This window comes from Heteronotia binoei, chromosome 20 (genome assembly GCF_032191835.1).
Source record: "Heteronotia binoei isolate CCM8104 ecotype False Entrance Well chromosome 20, APGP_CSIRO_Hbin_v1, whole genome shotgun sequence".
Taxonomy (NCBI): Eukaryota; Metazoa; Chordata; class Lepidosauria; order Squamata; family Gekkonidae; genus Heteronotia; species Heteronotia binoei.
This window is the reverse complement of record NC_083242.1, coordinates 8,157,412-8,176,149: the sequence shown is the minus strand read 5'-3', so window position 1 is coordinate 8,176,149 and position 18,738 is coordinate 8,157,412. Positions and strand designations below refer to the sequence as shown.

General features: G+C 51.2%; 1 protein-coding gene across 1 annotated transcript in view; it reads right to left on the bottom strand.

Moving 5' to 3' along the window:
* Positions 1–18,738, bottom strand: part of CFAP70 (cilia and flagella associated protein 70) — a 44,814-nt gene that overhangs the window by 7,446 nt on the left and 18,630 nt on the right. The window contains exons 16-26 of the mRNA XM_060261018.1: positions 18,075–18,200; positions 16,693–16,826; positions 15,449–15,564; positions 14,506–14,697; positions 13,032–13,190; positions 9,113–9,216; positions 5,682–5,834; positions 4,646–4,807; positions 3,210–3,299; positions 1,170–1,271; positions 227–274 (exon numbers count right to left, since the gene is read on the bottom strand). Of these exons, the coding sequence (XP_060117001.1) occupies positions 227–274; positions 1,170–1,271; positions 3,210–3,299; positions 4,646–4,807; positions 5,682–5,834; positions 9,113–9,216; positions 13,032–13,190; positions 14,506–14,697; positions 15,449–15,564; positions 16,693–16,826; positions 18,075–18,200 (1,386 nt within the window). The remainder of the gene's footprint in view (positions 1–226; positions 275–1,169; positions 1,272–3,209; positions 3,300–4,645; positions 4,808–5,681; positions 5,835–9,112; positions 9,217–13,031; positions 13,191–14,505; positions 14,698–15,448; positions 15,565–16,692; positions 16,827–18,074; positions 18,201–18,738) is intronic.

Below are 18,738 nucleotides of genomic sequence, written 5' to 3'. Positions count from 1 at the left end.
AACTCTGTAAGCTCTTGGAGGATTAGGCTACACCCCTTGATGTAGCCTAATATGCAAAGGAATCCTGCTACAAAGGAAAGCCCTGGCTTTTTAACCAGAAGCAACCTAGTCCTGCTGTGTGAGGCCTGAATCCTGGTTTAAAGTACATGTGACCTCATTCACGCTCCAAACCTCACACACACACCCATCACTGCAACAGCTAGTATGAGAAGGGAATACCACAAACCTTGATGGCGTATTTGTAGGACTGTTCTGCCTCCAGCTGCCTTCCGCCCTGAAAGAGAGCAATCCACAATAAAAGCGACTCAACAAGATAAAAATCAGAACTGAAAGATCCTGAAAAGGCTTGATTATATATATGTTAATCAGGGCTTTTTTTGCAGCAGGAACTCCTTTGCACATTAGGCCACACCCCCTGATGCAGCCAATCCTCCTGGCGTTTACAGTAGGCCCTGTAGGAAGAGCCCTGTGAGTGCTCGGAGGACTGGCTACATCAGGGGGGTGTAGTCTAATATGCAAAGGAGTTCCTGCTGCATAACAAAGCCCTGATGTTAATGAAGAACAGATGGTGGAGAGAGGTGCTGCCTGTGGGTTGTCAGCTTTGGAAGGATGAGGACAATGAAAAGGGATGTTGCCTGAGTTTGTTTGACTTTAAATAGGGCTGCCAAGCCCGCAGTCCGGGTGGGGGTTCTCCTGTCTGGGAGGTTCCCAACCCGCCGGCCCGTCATCGTGCCAGGGACGTCGCACACCGGCTGCTCTAGGTGTTTCCAGGAAAACTCTATGATTTTCCCAGACACTCTACCAATTTGGGAGGGAAAACTCTATGGTACAATAGGTACGAGTTTTTCCCTCCCCAAATGCTAGAGCATCCGGGGAAACCATAGAGTTTCCCCAGAAATAGATGGGGGAAGGAAGGAGAGGTGGAAAGAAAACGACTTTAACTTTAACTGCATTCTCCAAGCTGCCGGCTGGCTTGGCTTGGCAGAGCGATTTAAAGAGAGCAGTGCCTTCTCCAAGCTGGCCAACAGAACGGTGGGGCTTCGAGAGCTTCCCAAGACATGTGAAAGAGCCGAGCCACGGTTTGGCCACCCCTGACCTACATCAACTCACAGATGAAGCAAAAAGGGGCTGGGATCTCGACTGGAGGAAAAGGAGAAAGGGGTACTCACCATCATGCAGACAAGAGCCAGGTAGGCCCAGACTTCGGCGTTGTTGTTGTTCAAGGCGTTGGCCTCGGAGAGGGCGTCCTCGGCTTCCACCATCTCTTGGAGCTTGAAGAAGGAGAAATAAGCAAGTAAACGGGTGGACTTCTGACAAAACGTTTCATAGCCAACCTCTTATAATTTCCCACTTATAACCAGGAGAAAGGACTTCAGCCCTTGAGAAGTAAGGAAAGGACACTCTGCACGTGTTCAGAAGCCCAACCTTCGAGATCACCGCTCTGCTGGTTCCAGGGCTGAGATCTGGCAGCTCTTGTTTCAGAACCTGCTTGCCCAAAGGGCTACTAGTTCATCAGTGCCCCAAATGGGAGAGCCAGCTTCAGATCCCCACTTTCCCATGGGAGTTGATTGGATGACCTGGGGCCAGTCACAGACTCTTCACCTACCTGCACTTGGAACCTGCCTACTTCACAGGGTTGTTGTGAGGAAAAGGCTGGAGAGAAACCTGGGGGAGTAGCTGCCAGCCCATCAGGGTGGAGAGAACTGGGCTTGTGGTCAAACTGAGGCAACTTCCTATATTTGTATGGGCTAGAGGCCACGTGCTATGATAACATCATTATTACCTGGTTATTACCTTTAAAGCCCTATATGGCCTGGGACCTGCCTACCTGAAGGACTGTCTCTCCCCACATGTTCCCCAGAGAGTACTGAGGTCGGGAACCCAAAACCTTCTCGCTATCCCTGGGCCAAAAGAAGCCCGCCTTAAGTTTACTAGGGACAGGGCCTTCTCTGTTATGGCCCCTACTTAGTGGAACCAGCTACCAGAGGAGGTGAGGCGCCCTGCAGGACCTTACTCAGTTCCGCAGGGCCTGTAAGACAATCCTCTTCCGGTTAGCTTACACCTAACTAATACCGGAGCTAATGTAGCTTTATCAGATTCTTGCTATTTATATTGTTATAAGGTTTGATGTTTTAAGGTTTTAAATGTTTTGATTGTTTTAACTGCTTATATATTTAAACGCTAATCTAATTTTATGTCTTATTATCTGTTGTGAGCCGCCCTGAGCCACTTTTGTGGGAAGGGCGGGATATAAATAATAAATAAATAAATAAACATCAAACAGAATCATAGAATCACAGAGTTGGAGGGGACTTCCAGGGTCATCTAGTCCAACCCCCTGCACAATGCAAGAAATTCACAAATACCTCCCCTTAAATTCACAGGATCCACATTTGAAGACCACCTGCTTCTTGTCCCCGACCTTTTTAAGGAGGGGGGGCAGCTTTGAAATTTTGAGAGGAGGGGGTGAGCACCACCCCAAAATATTTCCTATGGGAGGCAGAGCCAAACTCAAAATGGGAGGCAAAGCCAAACAAAATACCTCTCCTCTTTGCACCTCCTGGGAAAAAGGAAACCCTGAAAGGGGAGTGGAACCGCACACTGACTAAGAAAAACCCAGCTGATTAACAGTCACCCTCCAGTGGAGAAGCCTTTCACTGGAATGAGAGGAGCCAGTACCAAGCCTTGCCATATAATGGCTCCACCTACTTTCTGAAAAGCTCAGCAGGTGCCGTGGGAAGTACTGGCGAGCACCGTGGCGTCCACAGGCACCGTGTTGGGGAACCCTGTTGAAGGTCCTCTCTCTTTTTTTTTTTTTAAGGAGAAAGTCAAAGAAGTTGGAGAAAGCTAAGAAAATTCTTGAAAAGGCTGAGGGGAGAAATTGGTAAGACGCTGAGGTAAAAGAAGCAGGAACGCAGCTTCTCCTCAGTTCTAGGCACACTCAGTCACTGCTGAGGAAAAGCCCGCCAAAAAAAAAAAAAAGCTGATGGTGCTCTTGGAGTTCTCCAAGGTCGGATTCATGCAGGGCCTGAAACCCAAGTGTGGGACCGCACCAGTGGGATCTCAGATTGGGCAGCCAGTAAGTTTTGTCTGTTGTGCAAAGCACAGCAAAGAGATGTCAAACCTGCCTCTACAGACACAATTCCATTCCTTTCTGCAAATGCCGAGGAAAGACCGGTCAGGGTTGCTTTGCCTCTGGGACGACTCACCCTGTAGCAGGCGATTCCCACTCCGAGCCAGGTCAGGCAGGTTGGCGATTTCTTACTCGCCAGCAGGAAGATATTCTTGGCTTTGTCGCACTGCCAGAAGAGGAACAAAGATGTCGTTTTCCGTTCTGTTAGCGTGAGCGGAGAGAGGCTGAGGCCGACAAAGGATGGAGGCATACATTCCCAGTCAGAAAAAACAGCAGCCGGGCTGGATCCATCTAGTTCCAGAATGTGTTTCCCACGGGAGCCACGCAGAAACCCACAAAAAAAATGGGACAAAGTCTTCCCCGAAGCTGGTATCCAGAAGTACACAGCCCCTGAACACAGAAGTCCATTTAGCCCAGGAGTGGCCAAACTTGCTTAATGTAAGAGCCACATCATAGAATAAATGTGAGATGTTTGAGAGACGGAAGGCAGGAAGGAAGGGAGGGAGGGAGAGAGGAGGGAAGATGGGGAAGGGAGGGAGGGAAAGAAAGCAACTTTAACATTAAATGTATTCTCCAAGGCGCTGGTTTGGCGAAGTGATTTAAAGAGACATATGCCAGTAGCCCTGGACAGACTCATCCTCTGTGGATCCGCCTCACTCAGCTTTGAAAGCCGTCGCTATATCCTTTGGGCAGGGAGTTCCACGAGTGAAGGGGAGGTTGGGTGAAGAAGCACTTCCCAGTGAGCGTGTCCTGATTCTACCACCCATCAAGATTGCCCAGCGTTGCAGAAAAAGGAGGCCAACATTTCCAGCTTCCTTCTCGGCCCTGGGCATCATTTCAACCACCTCCACCTATGAGGCCTCTTCCCTATGTCACTGAAGTATCACAAAAGCCACACATCTGAGGCTTCCACAATAATTGTAGATCCCCATGGACCTTCTCCCACCGCTTTCCCTATCCTTCCTGGCTGGGCACCTATTGGCTGCAACGCAGATCCCTCTGCCTACCAAGATGTGCCAGAGGAGAGGGACGGTGGCTCAGTGGTAGAGCATCTGCTTGGTAAACAGAAGGTCCCAGGCTCAATCCCCGACCTCTCCAACTAAAAAGGGTTCAGGCAAGTAGGAGTGAAGAACCTCAGCTTGAGACCCTGGAGAGCCGCCGCCAGTCTGAGTAGACAATACTGACTTTGATGGACCGAGGGTCTGATTCAGTAAAAGACGGCTTCATATGTTCACATGTTCCCACCAAGCAGTGGGTAACCCATCCACCCAACACTCCTCTCTTTCCTCCAGCCCCTCTGGTCTACTGGTGGCATGCTCCCTCCCAAGATCTGGGAGGGAGGCCTGGGTTCGAATTTCCACTCTGTCAAGAAATTTGCTGGGTGACTTCAAGCTTAGTCTTCAGCCTAACCTACCTCACAGGATTTGTATTCAGGTACAAAGAGAGAGACTGCACACATGCTGCCCGGAGCAAGTCAAGAAAGGAGAAAGGGAGAGATTCCTGCCACCCCACCTCCTTCCTCTCAAGATAGATGTTTCCCAGGCGCAGGTACACAAAATGCATGTCGGACGCGTCATTGACGAAACTGATGGTTCGTTCATAGCATTCCTTGGCTTCCCCGAAGTCCTTGGTCAGGTAGCAGAGGTGCCCTTTCTGGGCCCAGACATCTGGATTCTGCATAAGCCGGAGGAACGGAAAGAAAGAAGAGGAACTTCAAAAGAATTTGCCCAGTCGTGGGAGTGCGTTGATGGGAAGGCTGGGGCAACAGATAAAACTAGCAAGGTGATGATCAAGAAGGAACTTTTCCACGGGGGAATGAGGGCTTTGTTTGGGACACAGTGGGGGGAGTTAGCTGCGGCTGCTCTAGATAGAAGGATATTGGGCAAACTGGCCCAATATCACAGGCTGCCTATTTTGCGTCTTCCCCAAATGCCTGCACCACCTCCCCACTTAAAAAGCCTTCATGCCAACTACCACACGTTTGTTGTTGTTGTTTTTTTTAAGAAGAAAGTGTTTGAAAATACAGGCTCTTAAGAAACTTTCAAAACTGTCAAGTTCTGGTGAGGTTTCCAGAGAGACCTTCAAGGCAAACCTGTGCGTGGCAGTAGCGTTTCATTAATTATCGTATCACTGTGTGGAGCGCACCCAAGAGATCCTGAGATTGTCTGGCAGCCAGAAGTTCTAGTTCTTCTAGCGTTATGCACCACTAGGTGGCGAGCTAGGCTTCTTTTTAAGGCAAGACACGTTTCGGAGGTGGCTTTGCCACTACCTGTCCCTGCGTCATGCCCCTGGCATTCCTTGGAGGCCTCCCTTTCAAATACTAGCCAAGGCTGACCCTGCCTGGCTTCCAAGATCTGATGGGATCAGGCTAGCCTTGCAGCCGCTGCATTGGTGGAATCCAGAGGTTACTGGTGCACACCTAACCGTGACAAGGCTAGGTGGATCTACCGGACATTACGGTGACGTGATCTCTGTTACTGGACCGGGCCTGAGATCCACTTGTCCCCCAACGACGAGGCCACATTGCAGAAGCACGAGCGATACTTGCCAAGTAGTCGATCTGGATCGCCTGTTCGAGGCACTCCTTCACCTTGTCGTACTCCTGCTTCAGCAGGTAGGTCTGGGACAGCGCCAGGTAATATTCGCAGCTGGGGCCGCCTTGCGGGCTGACCAGCTCGTGCGCCAACGCCCTGCGGACAAACTGACGGGAGAAACCAGGTTCTGGCAGCTGTGACGCGGCGGAGCAACGCTCCTGGTGCAGCCACTGTGCCTCAGGTTCACTCTAGCCTCCTCCAAGTAGTTTTGTTTGCTCCCGGTCTACTCCTAGACCTACCCTAGGGTCCGGCGTCAGCTCCCAAAGGCCTTGACTCCAAATGCCCCCTACCCAGCACAGTGGCCTTTGGAACCCTGGAGCTGAGAACGGCTGCTTCCCTAAAGGCCTTCTGGATTGGTACTAGGGTTGCCAATCTCCAGGTGGTTACTTAGCAAAACACGAAACAACAGCGTACAGGTTGAGCAACCACAAAATGAACAACGCTGTATCCTATTTAAATCAGCATGTTAAAATTGTTATTCACACACTCATGCGCTCAACAATACAAAGCTACATTTCCAAAAATCTGGTCAATTTCCACTAGTGTTCCTCTGAGCTCTTGGCTTTAGATGTGATGGCACCTCTCCCGGGTTGTCAAAATTGAGTCTTTCTATGATATATATTAGTGTTGCATGGTGATTGTTTTACAGTTCCAATTTAACGATGGTGATTTGAAGAAGGGAGAGCCTCTTGAAACAGGTCCAGTTGAAACCCGGGAGACATGTCATCACTCATCTCAAGCCAAGAGCTTAGAGGAACACTACTGGAAATTGACCAGGATTTATCACCTATCTCAAGCCAAGAGCTAAGAGGAACACTATTGGAAATTGACCAGAGTTTTGGAAACTGACTAGAGACTTCTACATTGACTTCTGGAGAGCCAGTTTGGTGTAGTGGTTAAGTGCGTGGACTCTTATCTGGGAGAACCAAGTTTGATTCCCCACTCCTCCACTTGCACCTGCTGGAATGGCCTTGGGTCAGCCATAGCTCTGGCAGAAGTTGTCCTTGAAAGGGCAGCTGCTGTGAGAGCCCTCTCCAGCCCCACCCACCTCACAGGGTGTCTGTTGTGGGGGAGGAAGGTAAAGGAGATTGTGAGCCGTTCTGAGACTCTTTGGAGTGGAGGGTGGGATATAAATCCAATATCTTCTTCCACCTCACAGGGTGTCTGTTGTGGGGGAGGAAGGTAAAGGAGATTGTGAGCCGCTCTGAGACTGTGTCCTTGAAAGGGCAGCTGCTGTGAGAGCCCTCTCCAGCCCCACCCACCTCACAGGGTGTCTGTTGTGGGGGAGGAAGGGAAAGGAGATTGTGAGCCGCTCTGAGACTCTTCGGAGTGGAGGGCGGGATATAAATCCAATATCTTCTTCTTCTTCTTCTTTGCATTCTAGATATGAATTATGGCTCTGGAAATGTAGCTTTGTACTGTTGAGAGCATGAGCGCGTGAATAACAATGATAACACCCTAATTTAAGTAAGATACCGTGTTGTTTATGAGGTGGGGCCTGGAGATCTCCCAGGATGGCAACTTATAATAACAGTTCCCCTGAAGAAAACAGCTGCTTTGGGGGGGGCGGACTCAATGGCGTCCCACCCTGCTGAGGTCCCGCCTCTCTGCAAACCCCGCCCTCCCCATGGACCACCCGTAAAATCTCCAGGCTGGCACGCCCAATCGGGACAGAGACCCGCTTTTCCAAAGAGACTCCGAATCCACCAGAAACGGTTAATTCCTTTTAGTCACCGAAGAACACCGGAAAGTGACAGCATCTCACACTGAACTTTCTCACTGCTAGTTCAGGCAAAGTGACTCATAAAGAGACAGCACCAGAACTGGAAATTCAGGACGGCAGCTACTCTACATTGATGTTAACTTGTTGGAATGAGCTATATATATGAGGTATTTCATCCTTGAGTAAATGGTGGTAGTGTTAATTGTTCTAACGGAGGCAGCTCGGAAAACTTGCTCCCCAAGCTATCTGGGTTCATTCCAGATTCCTGGGCTTCTAGCTCCCTATTTCCTCTTTTTAACTGATCCCCCCCCAAAGAAGAGCATTCATGCTGGCTAGATTTAATGCATTACCATCGGCCATCCTTTTCGGAAGATACCACAGAATCCCCCACAATCTTAGACGATGCCCTTGTAGTCAAGGAGTCATCGAAACGGTCCCTCGTGTCCTTTTGGACTGCCCTTTTTATAGCAGTCCACGTGCAAGATATCTAGATGCACTGCTTTCTGACCATCAAGGCCTTTCTGACAATGCCAAGGTTCGTTTTTTACTCCACGGGAAACACAACTTTGTCACTACTCACGTTGCTTGCTTTTTACAGGTTGCGATCCAAATCAGAGAGGCTTTTACTCATGCATAGCCTACTGCTATTTTATGTCATTTAACTTTTGCTGGTTTTTTCTAAGGTTTTATTATATTCTATAGTGTCACTGTTGGTTTTAAAGTATACTGTATTTTTGTATTAATGCCAATAAAGGTCTATGGTATGCCAATTGTTCTAAGGCAGTAATTATTCTTCAGTGATTTTTTCCCTTTACAATAGTTCACACCGAAGCCTGTGTATTTTATGGCTACCCCTAGAGAAAATGGCGGCTTCAAAGGGCGGGCTCTAGGGCATTGTACCATGTTGTGGCCCCTCCCCCTCTCCAAACCCCACCCTCTCCCAGATCCACCCCCAAAGTCTCCAGGTCTTTTCCAACCCAGACCTGGGAACCCGAGGCCAAAGTCACTCAGAAGGCTTTGTGGCTAAGTCAGAATTGGAACCTGGGTCTCTCTCTCACCCTGTCCTAACCACTGCTGCACTCTGACCCTTAATTAGACAATTTAAACCAAATCATAAATCAATTGATAACCTGCCTCATCCGGTAATTGACTGAATAGAAATGAATGTATATGCCACTGATCTTCTGTTATTGGCAGAGGTGGAATTCTAGCAGGAGCTCCTTTGAATATTAGGCCACACACCCCTGATGTAGCCAGTCCTTCGAGCCTTGTAAGTGCTTGGATGATTGGCGATATCAGGGGTGTGTGGCCAAATATGTAAAGGAGCTCCTGCTGGAATTCCACCTCTGGTTATTGGTGACATTTTGAGATGCTACAGGAAGCGTAAGCCAAGCGTACCATTTAATTGAGGAAATCTTGCAAACCGAGTGCTGCGGTTTCCTTTTGAACCTCCTCTTTAAAAAGCACATCCCAAACAAAACATTAGCAAAACATAAACACAAAACTTTGCTTTGTAGCCCGGCAGTGAGACCCGTCACTCCTCGCCATGGTCAGTCAACAAATCTGTTCAAATCCACGGATTTGAACTTGTGGCCCTGTTATTTGGCACAGGCTGCCCGCGTCCCACAGCCGCCCCCCTCCCAGGGTAGATCCCCCGCTCACATGGAGGGCATTGACATCCATCAAGAAGCGGATCGTCTCCCTGAAGATGGAGATAACGGCTGGGACTGGAGGGGGCGGGCCGGCCTCCGGCATCTTGACGGGTTCTGAAACAAAAGCCGACAAAGTGCAATCATTTCTCTGTTGCTCAGGGCTTTCCATTGTCAAACGAACGAGAGATGGCAACCAGGAAATCAAAAGGAGACTGAGAAAGGCACACCGTGCAGGAGCTAGAGAAGACCTTGAAGAGTAAGGATGAGTTGCTGGTGACCAAGATCAAGTTAATTTGGACTACAGTATTCTCCATAAAATAGAGCCGGTTTGGTGTAGTGGTTAAGTGTGCGGACTCTTATCTGGGAGAACCGGGTTTGATTCCCCACTCCTCCACTTGCACCTGCTGGAATGGCCTTGGGTCAGCCATAGCTCTGGCAGAGGTTGTCCTTGAAAGGGCAGCTGCTGTGAGAGCCCTCTCCAGCCCCACCCATCTCACAGGGTGTCTGTTGTGGGGGAGGAAGGTAAAGGAGATTGTAGGCCACTCTGAGACTCTGTCCTTGAAAGGGCAGCTGCTGTGAGAGCTCTCTCAGCCCGACCCTCCTCACAGGGTGTCTGTTGTGGGGGAGGAAGGTAAAGGAGATTGAAGGCCGCTCTGAGACTCTGTCCTTGAAAGGGCAGCTGCCGTGAGAGCTCAGCCCCACCCTCCTCACAGGGTGTCTGTTGTGGGGGAGGAAGGGAAAGGAGATTGTGAGCCGCTCTGAGACTCTTTGGAGTGGAGGGCGGGATATAAATCCAATATCTTCATCTACCTCACAGGGTGTCTGTTGACGGGGGGGGGGGAGGGAAAGGAGATTGTGAGCCGCTCTGAGACTCTTCGGAGTGGAGGGCGGGATATAAATCCAATATCTTCTTCTTCCATAAAAGGTAAAGGTAGTCCGCTGTGCAAGCACCAGTTGTTTCTGACTCGGGGGTGGCATTGGACCTCCTGATGGCACCTGGGTTTTTTTGGGCCACTGTGTGACACACTGTTGGACTGGATGGACCATTGGCCTGATCCAACATGGCTTCTCTTCTGTTCTTATGACTGAGGCAGTGATGCTCTGTATTCTTGGTGCTGGGGGAGGGACAGTTGGGAGGGCTTCTAGTGTCCTGGCCCCACTGCTGGACCTCCTGATGGCACTTGGGTTTTTTGGGCCATTGTGTGACACAGAGTGTTGGACTGGATGGACCACTGGCCTGATCCAACATGGCTTCTCTTCTGTTCTTATGACTGAGGCAGTGATGCTCTGTATTCTCTTGGGGGGAGGGCACAGTGGGATGGCTTCTAGTGTCCTGGCCCCACTGGTGGACCTCCTGATGGCACCTGGGTTTTTTTGGGCCAATGTGTGACACAGAGTGTTGGACTGGATGGACCACTGGCCTGATCCAACATGGCTTCTCTTCTGTTCTTATGACTGAGGCAGTGATGCTCTGCATTCTTGGTGCTTGGAGGGAGGGCACAGTGGGATGGCTTCTAGTGTCCTGGCCCCACTGGTGGACCTCCTGATGGCACCTGGGTTTTTTTGGGCCACTGTGTGACACAGAGTGTTGGACTGGATGGACCATTAGCCTGATCCAACATGGCTTCTCTTCTGTTCTTATGACTGAGGCAGTGATGCTCTGTATTCTTGGTGCTTGAGGGGGAGGGCACAGTGTGATGGCTTCTAGTGTCCTGGCCCCACTGGTGGACCTCCTAATGGCACCTAGGTTTTTTGGGCCACTGTGTGACACAGAGTGTTGGACTGGATGGACCATTGGCCCGATCCAACATGGCTTCTCTTCTGTCCTTGTGTCCACGCTCCCTTGCTACTGGTTTAAAGCAGCACCCTGCCTATGTTACCAGAGGGAGACGACACCCGTCATGACTAGTCGCCGCTGAAAGCCCTTGTGTGGCTGGAGCAAGAGGTCTCAAAGGAGCGACCCTTGGAAAGCTGAGAGGGCATGAGAGGTGCCATGGAGGCAGCTCGGCACGTGGCAAGCCAGGCAGCCGGGGGTGGAGTGATCCAAAGCACCTGGAGTTTCCTGCTCTTGCATTCAAGAGCCTCCGGATTTTGTCCCCCAAATCCAATAATATAATAATAATAATAATAATAAATTTTATTTATATCCCGCCCTCCCCGCCTAGGCAGGCTCAGGGCGGCTGACAAGAGTTCGATAAAATTATACAATATAAAATATACAATATAAGGTAATTTAAAACAACATTTAAGTTATACATTGATTTAAAACAACAATCTAAAACCAGTTCCAAATGTCTGGATCATTCCATAGTTTAAACGGCGGTGATCTTCCTGATGTTATCTGTACACTTGTATTATGGCAGGGGTCACTAGATAAATAGTTGGTAATTAAACAGCCATCCTATCAAGTTCTACAAACGCCTGCTTGAAAAGGATGGTCTTACAGGCCCTGCGGAATTGGTCCAAATTCCGCAGGGCCCGTACCTCCTCCGGAAGTTGATTCCAAAGGCACGGGGCTATAACAGAGAAGGCCCGTGCCCGTGTACTCTGTAATTTCGCCTCCTTTGGCCCAGGGATAGTCAGCGTGTTCTTCCCTGCCGACCTCAGTGCTCTTTGGGGCTCATATGGGGAGAGACGGTCCCTCAGGTAGGCAGGTCCTCGGCCATATAGGGCTTTAAAGGTAATAACCAGCACTTTGTATCGGACCCGGTATGTAACTGGCAGCCAGTGCAGTTCACGCAGCCCCGGCTGTATATGCTCCCATTTCGGGAGTCCCAATAACAGCCTGGCCGCTGCGTTCTGCACTAGCTGCAGCTTCCGGGTTCGACACAAAGGCAGCCCCATGTAGAGGGCATTGCAGTAGTCTAGTCTTGAGGTGACCGTCGCATGGATCACTGTTGCCAGGTCCCGGCGCTCCAGGAAAGGAGCCAGCTGCCTTGCCCGCTTCAGGTGGAAGAATGCCGACTTGGCAGTGGCCGCTACCTGGGCCTCCATTGATAGTGAAGGCTCCAGTAGGACTCCCAGGCTCTTGACCCGGCCCGCCGCCTTCAACGGCGCACCGTCAAAAACCGGGAGAGGTATTTCCCCTCCCAGAGCGCCGCGCCCCACGCAAAGGACCTCTGTCTTCGTCGGGTTCAGCTTCAACCCACTCAGCCTAAGCCAAGTTGCCACGGCCTGCAGTGCCCGGTCTAAGTTCACTGGAACGCAGTCAGGCCGGCCATCCATTAGCAGATAGAGCTGGGTGTCATCCGCATATTGATGACAGCCCAGTCCAAAACTCCGGGCAATCTGGGCAAGGGGGCGCATGTAGATGTTAAATAACATCGGGGAGAGAACTGCTCCCTGAGGCACCCCACAATCTAGTGTGCGCCTCCGGGAAAGCTCACCCCCGATTGCCACCCTTTGTCCCCGACCTTTGAGGAAGGAGGAGAGCCATTGTAAGGCCAGCCCCCTGACCCCTATGTCGGCGAGGCGGCGGGTCAGTAGCCGGTGGTCGACCGTGTCGAACGCTGCCGACAGGTCTAACAGCATCAGCACCGCCACGCCTCCTCGATCCAGTTGCCGGTGGAGGTCATCCAAGAGGGGAGTGCGGGGCTGACCTCGCCGCTAGGCAAACTAGGTGATCGCCTAGGGCGCCGGCCTTCTGGAGGTGCCGAATTGGGTGTCCCCCGTGTGATCGGTGACGTTATCAATGCAGGGGGGTTGCGCGTGCCAGAAATTAGCCTTACCTCGGGTGCCCTGGGAGAGTGGGCCCCCGGGAACACATGGGCGAGAGCCACGACAGACTGCCCCACACGGCCCAGACCCACGTTACGTCCACCAGAACACATCAGCTTAGCCCTCCCCCCATTTCTCCATTTACGAGGGTGCTGGGAGCTCTTCCCCCTCCCTGCCAACGCGCACAAACTCGCCGTCTCTCCCTTCCGCACCTTTCACAGAAGGCACCTTGATCTTGCTGGTGGCAGAGATGGAAAGCCGCCTGGACGGCTTGGGCGTGGGCTCCTTCTCTTCCGGCAGGCGGATGGTGACGGCCGGCTCCGCGGAGTCCGATCGGAATCTCGAGGGGACATCCGGAGCCTCTTCGGAAACTGAATCCAAAAACAACCGGGGGTGAGCGTCAGCTCTGCGGGGAAAGGGCTATTTCAAACACACGCATAGGCCGCATCTTTTGCAGCCGGGGAGTCGTGCTAAGATCACACCACCTCGCCCTTCACGCCATCTGAAGTCAATTTTGATTAAACCAAATGAAGACGAAGGCCGATTCCCCACTAGCCTAACGCCGCTCTCGCGCTCCTCTTCCGTTTCCACTTCCGTCGGATTTCAGATAAGCTGCCCTCGGGGCTGCAACTCGCTTTGCCTCTTTCGCACGGCAAACAGAAACCGGTTTTTAGAGGCTCTTGTTTGCTGCGCAGAAAAGGCAGAGCAAGTTGCAGCCCCGAGACAGACAGTGTGAAATCTGACGGAAGCCCCGCAGAGGAGTGTGAGAGTGGCGTAAGGCTAGTGGGGAATCAGTCCAAGGATTTTACTTGCTGGCCCGACCACAGGAAAGCAGGAGTCACCATCATTAGGACTAAAGGGGCAGGGACGGTGGCTCAGTGGTAGGGCATCTGCTTGGCAAGAAGATGGTCCCAGGTTCAATCCCTGGCATCGCCAACTAAAAAGGGTTCAGCTTGAGACCCTGGAGAGACGCTGCCAGTCTGAGTAGACAATACCGACTTTGATGGACCAAAGGTCTGATTCAGTATAAGGCAGCTTCATATATGTTCATAATGCTGCTTGTAGATTTTCCCCTCGCCTTATGTAAATGGGTGGTTCTTTTTTAAAGAAATGGTATCTGCACAGGTATTGGGCGGAAGCCTGCAAGACCTCTGATGTGGACAGGTGACCTACTGTAAGCTCCTGGGGCTGGTCCTTTGGTAGCCAACCTCCAGGTGGTGGCTGGAGATTTCCCAGAATGACAGTTCATTGCCAGAGTACAGAGGTCAGTTCCACAGGAGAAAATGGCAGCTTGGGACCATGGAGTTCTCCATAGGATCCTTCCCTGCTGAGGCCTGTCCCTCTCTAAACTCCACCCTCCTGAGGCTCCTCCCCTACACCCCCCCAGGAATTTCCCAACCCAACTCATCTCTGGACTGCGGAGATCGGTCCCCCTGCGGAAAAAGGCTGCTTTGGAGGTTGGAACTCCAAGACGTTCTATCCCCCTGAAGCCCCTCCCTCAGGGCTCTCTCCCCAACTCTCAGGGAATTTCAAAACTGGGAGTTGGCAAAATGACACTGGCCTTCTTAGGCTAATGTGTTCTGCTTGCTGCGGACTTCAAGAGCTTTGCGAAAAACGGGAGGATTTTTTTTCTGGTGACATGGCTGCTGTTTTTCCGACTTCCTGCTTGTTGCGCTCTCGGCTTACCCAGCTCTTCCTTGGAAAAGGCGGCAGACTGCATTGGGGGGAAGGTGGCGGGGGAGGGGGGTTGCCGTCCTCCACCTTCGGCGCCTTCTAATGAGGGCTTCTCCTTGGCCAGTCGAGCCTTCAGGAGTTTGGTGGCTTTCCGGAACGCCATCTCCACGCGGATGTCGTTCTCCTGGATGTCGTAGAACAGGCCTGTGGAGGAGAGCTTTTCTTTTAAAAAAACCCATGTCTAGGGCTGTAGCCACATGTGCAGCACAGGTGGAAATACCTCTGGCACATGAGCATGGCACAGGACACCAACAAGCCCATGGAACTACTACGTGACTTTTGACTGGCTGGTCAGCCATCGGCGTGATTGATGTGTCCTAAAACTAAGCAGGGGAGATCTGGACATATTGTACCGCTCCAGAGAAGAAAGAAGAAGAGAGGAGGAGGAGGAAGAGGAGGAGATGAAGAAGGAGAAGGAGGAGAATAAGAAGAAGGAGAAGAAAGAGGAGGAGGATAAGGAGAGAACTATGACAGACCCAAGGTCACCCAGCTAGCTGTATGTAAAGGAGGAGGAGAAGAAGGAGGAAAGGAATAAGAAGAAGGAGAAAATGGAGGAGAAGGAGGAGGAAAAGAAGAAGAGGAGGAGGAGTTGGATTTATACCCTGCCCTTCACTCAGAGCCTCAACACGTCTTACAATTTCCTTTCCCTTCCTCTCCCCACAATAGAAATCCTGTAAGTTAGGTGGGGGCTGAGAGAGCTCTGAGAGAACTGTGACTGACCCAAGGTCGCCCACCTAGCTGTATGCGAAGGAGTGGGGAAATCAAACCCAGTTCCCCCGACTGGAGGAGTCCACCACCCTTTGTGGCGCAAGGTGGTGTCCTCAGGTGCGAAAGCTTCCAAAAAGGGCCTCCCCATTAACAAGCCCACCTGAACAAACCTTAATGGACCCCGTACCTAAAATTGTCCAAGCCACGACACTGTCGGGCTCCAGGCAGGTGGCATCCTCAAAGAAGACTTCCGCTTCTTCGTAATTTTGCATCATCACTGCCATGATGCCGCACATCAGCAGGCTGGGGAGGTGAAACCAAAGCAGCACATTACGGTGATTTTGGGTTTGATGGTCTGATTCCTCTTCGTTTTGAGCTTCTTTCAAAATAAAAAGTGGCCTTGTTTAGTCTGTTAAGTTGCTCGTTTGGCTTTATTGGCACGCTTTGAGCCTACCCCACGAAACTGTGTTCACAGCCAAAATGGTGGAAAGGCAGAATGTATGTCTCAGAAATAACCAACCGGAGGTGGAACGTTAATTCTGAAGTTCTGGCCTCCACCTGGCCTGCCAAAGGCCCCTGTTCACATTATGCAAATCTGTCCTGAAGCGGAGAAGAAGAGGACTAAAACATGACAAGTGGAGCAGCTCCTCAGTGCAACAGGCTTCCTCCTTGGGAGGGGGTGGGCTCTCCTTTGGAGGTTTCTAAGCAACGGCTAGATGGCCACCTGACAGCACTGCTGATCCTGTGAACTCGGGCACATCGTGACAGGGAGGGCAGGAAGGGCCGCATCAGGGCTTCGTTCTCGTGGCCCTTTCGAACATGCTCAGATCGCCGCTTTGGGGTCAAGAAGCAATTTGTTTCCAGGCAAGTTTGGCCAGGGACCCTGGAGGTTTTTTAACCATCTTCTAGGCATGGTCACTAGGGGTGTGAGCAGGAGGAACAGTGAATTTTCTGCATTGTGCATGGGGTTGGATGGTGACCCTGGAGCAGGCGTGGCCAAACTGTGGCTCTTGCACACGTATTGTGTGGCTCTCGAAGCCCCTGCCACCCCATTGGCCAACTTGGAGAAGGCATTTGTCTCTTTAAATCACTTCGCCAAGCCAAGCCATGCAGCAGCTTGGAGAGCTATTTTAAAGTTGCTTTCTTTCCACCTCTCCCTTCCCAATCTGTTGACCCTCCTTCCTGTCTCGCCGCTCTCAAGCGTCTGACGCTCGTGGCTCTCAAACATCTGACGTTTATTCGATGCGGCTCTTAACGTTAAGCAAGCTTGGCCGCCCCCGCCCCAGAGGTCTCCTCCAATTCTACGATTCTAGGTGCAAACAATCCGCAGCCACAGAATTTTGCCCATAAGCCTCATATGAAGGGGTGAATCACCCCACCACACCAACTCTTTTGCCACATGAGCCCTTCTCCTGGAGGACTCCTCAATACCTGGGCAAGTGGTTATGATTCAGGGCCACGGCTTCCCGGAAGCACTCCTGGGCTTTGAGGTTGTCCTCCGTCAGCAGGCAGAAAGCTCCATAGTCGAGCCAGCTCTGGATATCCTGCCGGTTACGGGCCAGTCTCTGGATACAGAGAGACACCGGGACTGGTTCGATACAAGGCAGCTTCATGTAATCAGGGCATTTCAATGAGGCGTACCAGTTCAAATACCCCTTCGCATCCAGTCTCTTTTTAATAATAACAATAACAATAATAATATCATCGTGTATCAGTGTGTATAGCAGGACTGGGATTCTAGCAGGAGCTCCTTTGCATATGAGGCCACACACCCCTGATGTAGCCAATCCTCCAAGAGCTTACAAGGCTCTTTTTTGCAAGCTCTTGGAGGACTGTCTACGTCAGGGGTTTGTGGCCTTATATGCAAAGGAGCTCCTGCTAGAATTCCACCCCTGGTGTCTAGTATAGCCAGGAGATCCTAACGTTGTCTGGCAGGTGGAAGTTCTAGCTCAGAGGTGTCAAACTCATTTGTTTTGAGGGCCGGATCAGACACAAATGAGACGTTGTCGGGCCGGGCCATGTCATCTATTTAAGATCAGGTAGCAGAGATATAAACTTTATAAAGGACACAGACAAACACAGTTAAAGATTTTTAAAAAAGAAACTTAAAACATGCTTAAAACATTAGTACTCATTGATCTTAAAGGTGCTTTCTTTGTATTTCTCCCATGGGATTCAGGGAACTGGGCAAAGGAAGCTCTGGTTCTTTCCTTCCTTCCCCAGGAAAGCAGGAGGGAGAGGAGCCTTAGCTGATAGATGGAAGAGAGGCTTGGCTAAATAGCTCTGCTGTGTGATTGAGAGAGCCTGGCAAAGCAAGCTCTTCCCCCCTTCCTCCCTAAGGGAGGTGCCTCAGCCAATGGAGAAAATCAAGGTTTCGTTCTGTAGCTCCTGTGGAATTGAGCCAGCCTGGCAAAACAAGCTGAGCTGCAGAAGGAAGCAAGAGAGAGGGAGAAGGAAGCAGACGACAGTCAGTTGCTGGGGGGCCTGATAGGAGCCCTCAGGGGGCCTGATTCGGACCACATGTTTGACACCCCTGTTCTAAATCTTTTAGTGTTATGCACCACTAGGTGGCAAGCTACACTTGTTTTTAAGGCAAGAGACGTTTCAGATGTGATTGGCCATTGCCTGCCTCTGTGTCGCAACCCCGGTATTCCTTGGAGGTCGCCCTTCCAAAGACTAGCAAGGGCCGACTCTGCTTCGCTTCCGAGATCCGAGGAGATGGGGCTAGCCTGCCTCTTGGTTCCCGCAGGCGGCTCTGTTAGCAGAGTAGGGAGGGAAAGGAAGAAGAAACACCCCCCCCCCCGTTCTTTCACCTCCTGGTAGTAAGTCGAGGCCAAGGTGTAGTCCCCGTTGGTCTGGGCTTCGCGAGCAAACAGCCGGAGGTGCTCGGAGGTGTTGTAGGTGGGAGGAGGTGGGCTGGGGCGCTGCTGGGTCAAGACCTGCCCAAGAAACACACGGTACAAAAGGTCAAGGCGAGAGTCACAGCTCACACTAAAGACAGACTGAAAACGCAGCTGTGCTGGCGTGTGGTAGAACAGCGGGATTCAAACCCTGTAGCATTTTAAGAGGCCAGAAAGATTTTTTAGGGGCATGAGCTTTCGAGAAGTCCAAGCTCGTAAAAATTGGAGGAAAAGACTCTTAGCTCGAAAATTTCATTGGTCTCTAAGGGTGCTGCTGGGCTCAAATCTAGCGGAGTTAATGCTAAAAAAATAAATATTCAGTTGGTGCCGCAAGAAGAAGATGAAGAAGAAGATGATATTGGATTTATATCCCGCCCTCCACTCCGAAGAGTCTCAGAGCGGCTCACAATCTCCTTTACCTTCCTCCCCCACAACAGACACCCTGTGAGGTGGGTGGGGCTGGAGAGGGCTCTCCCAGCAGCTGCCCTTTCAAGGACAACTTCTGCCAGAGCTATGGCTGACCCAAGGCCATTCCAGCAGGTGCAAGTGGAGGCGTGGGGAATCAAACCCGGTTCTC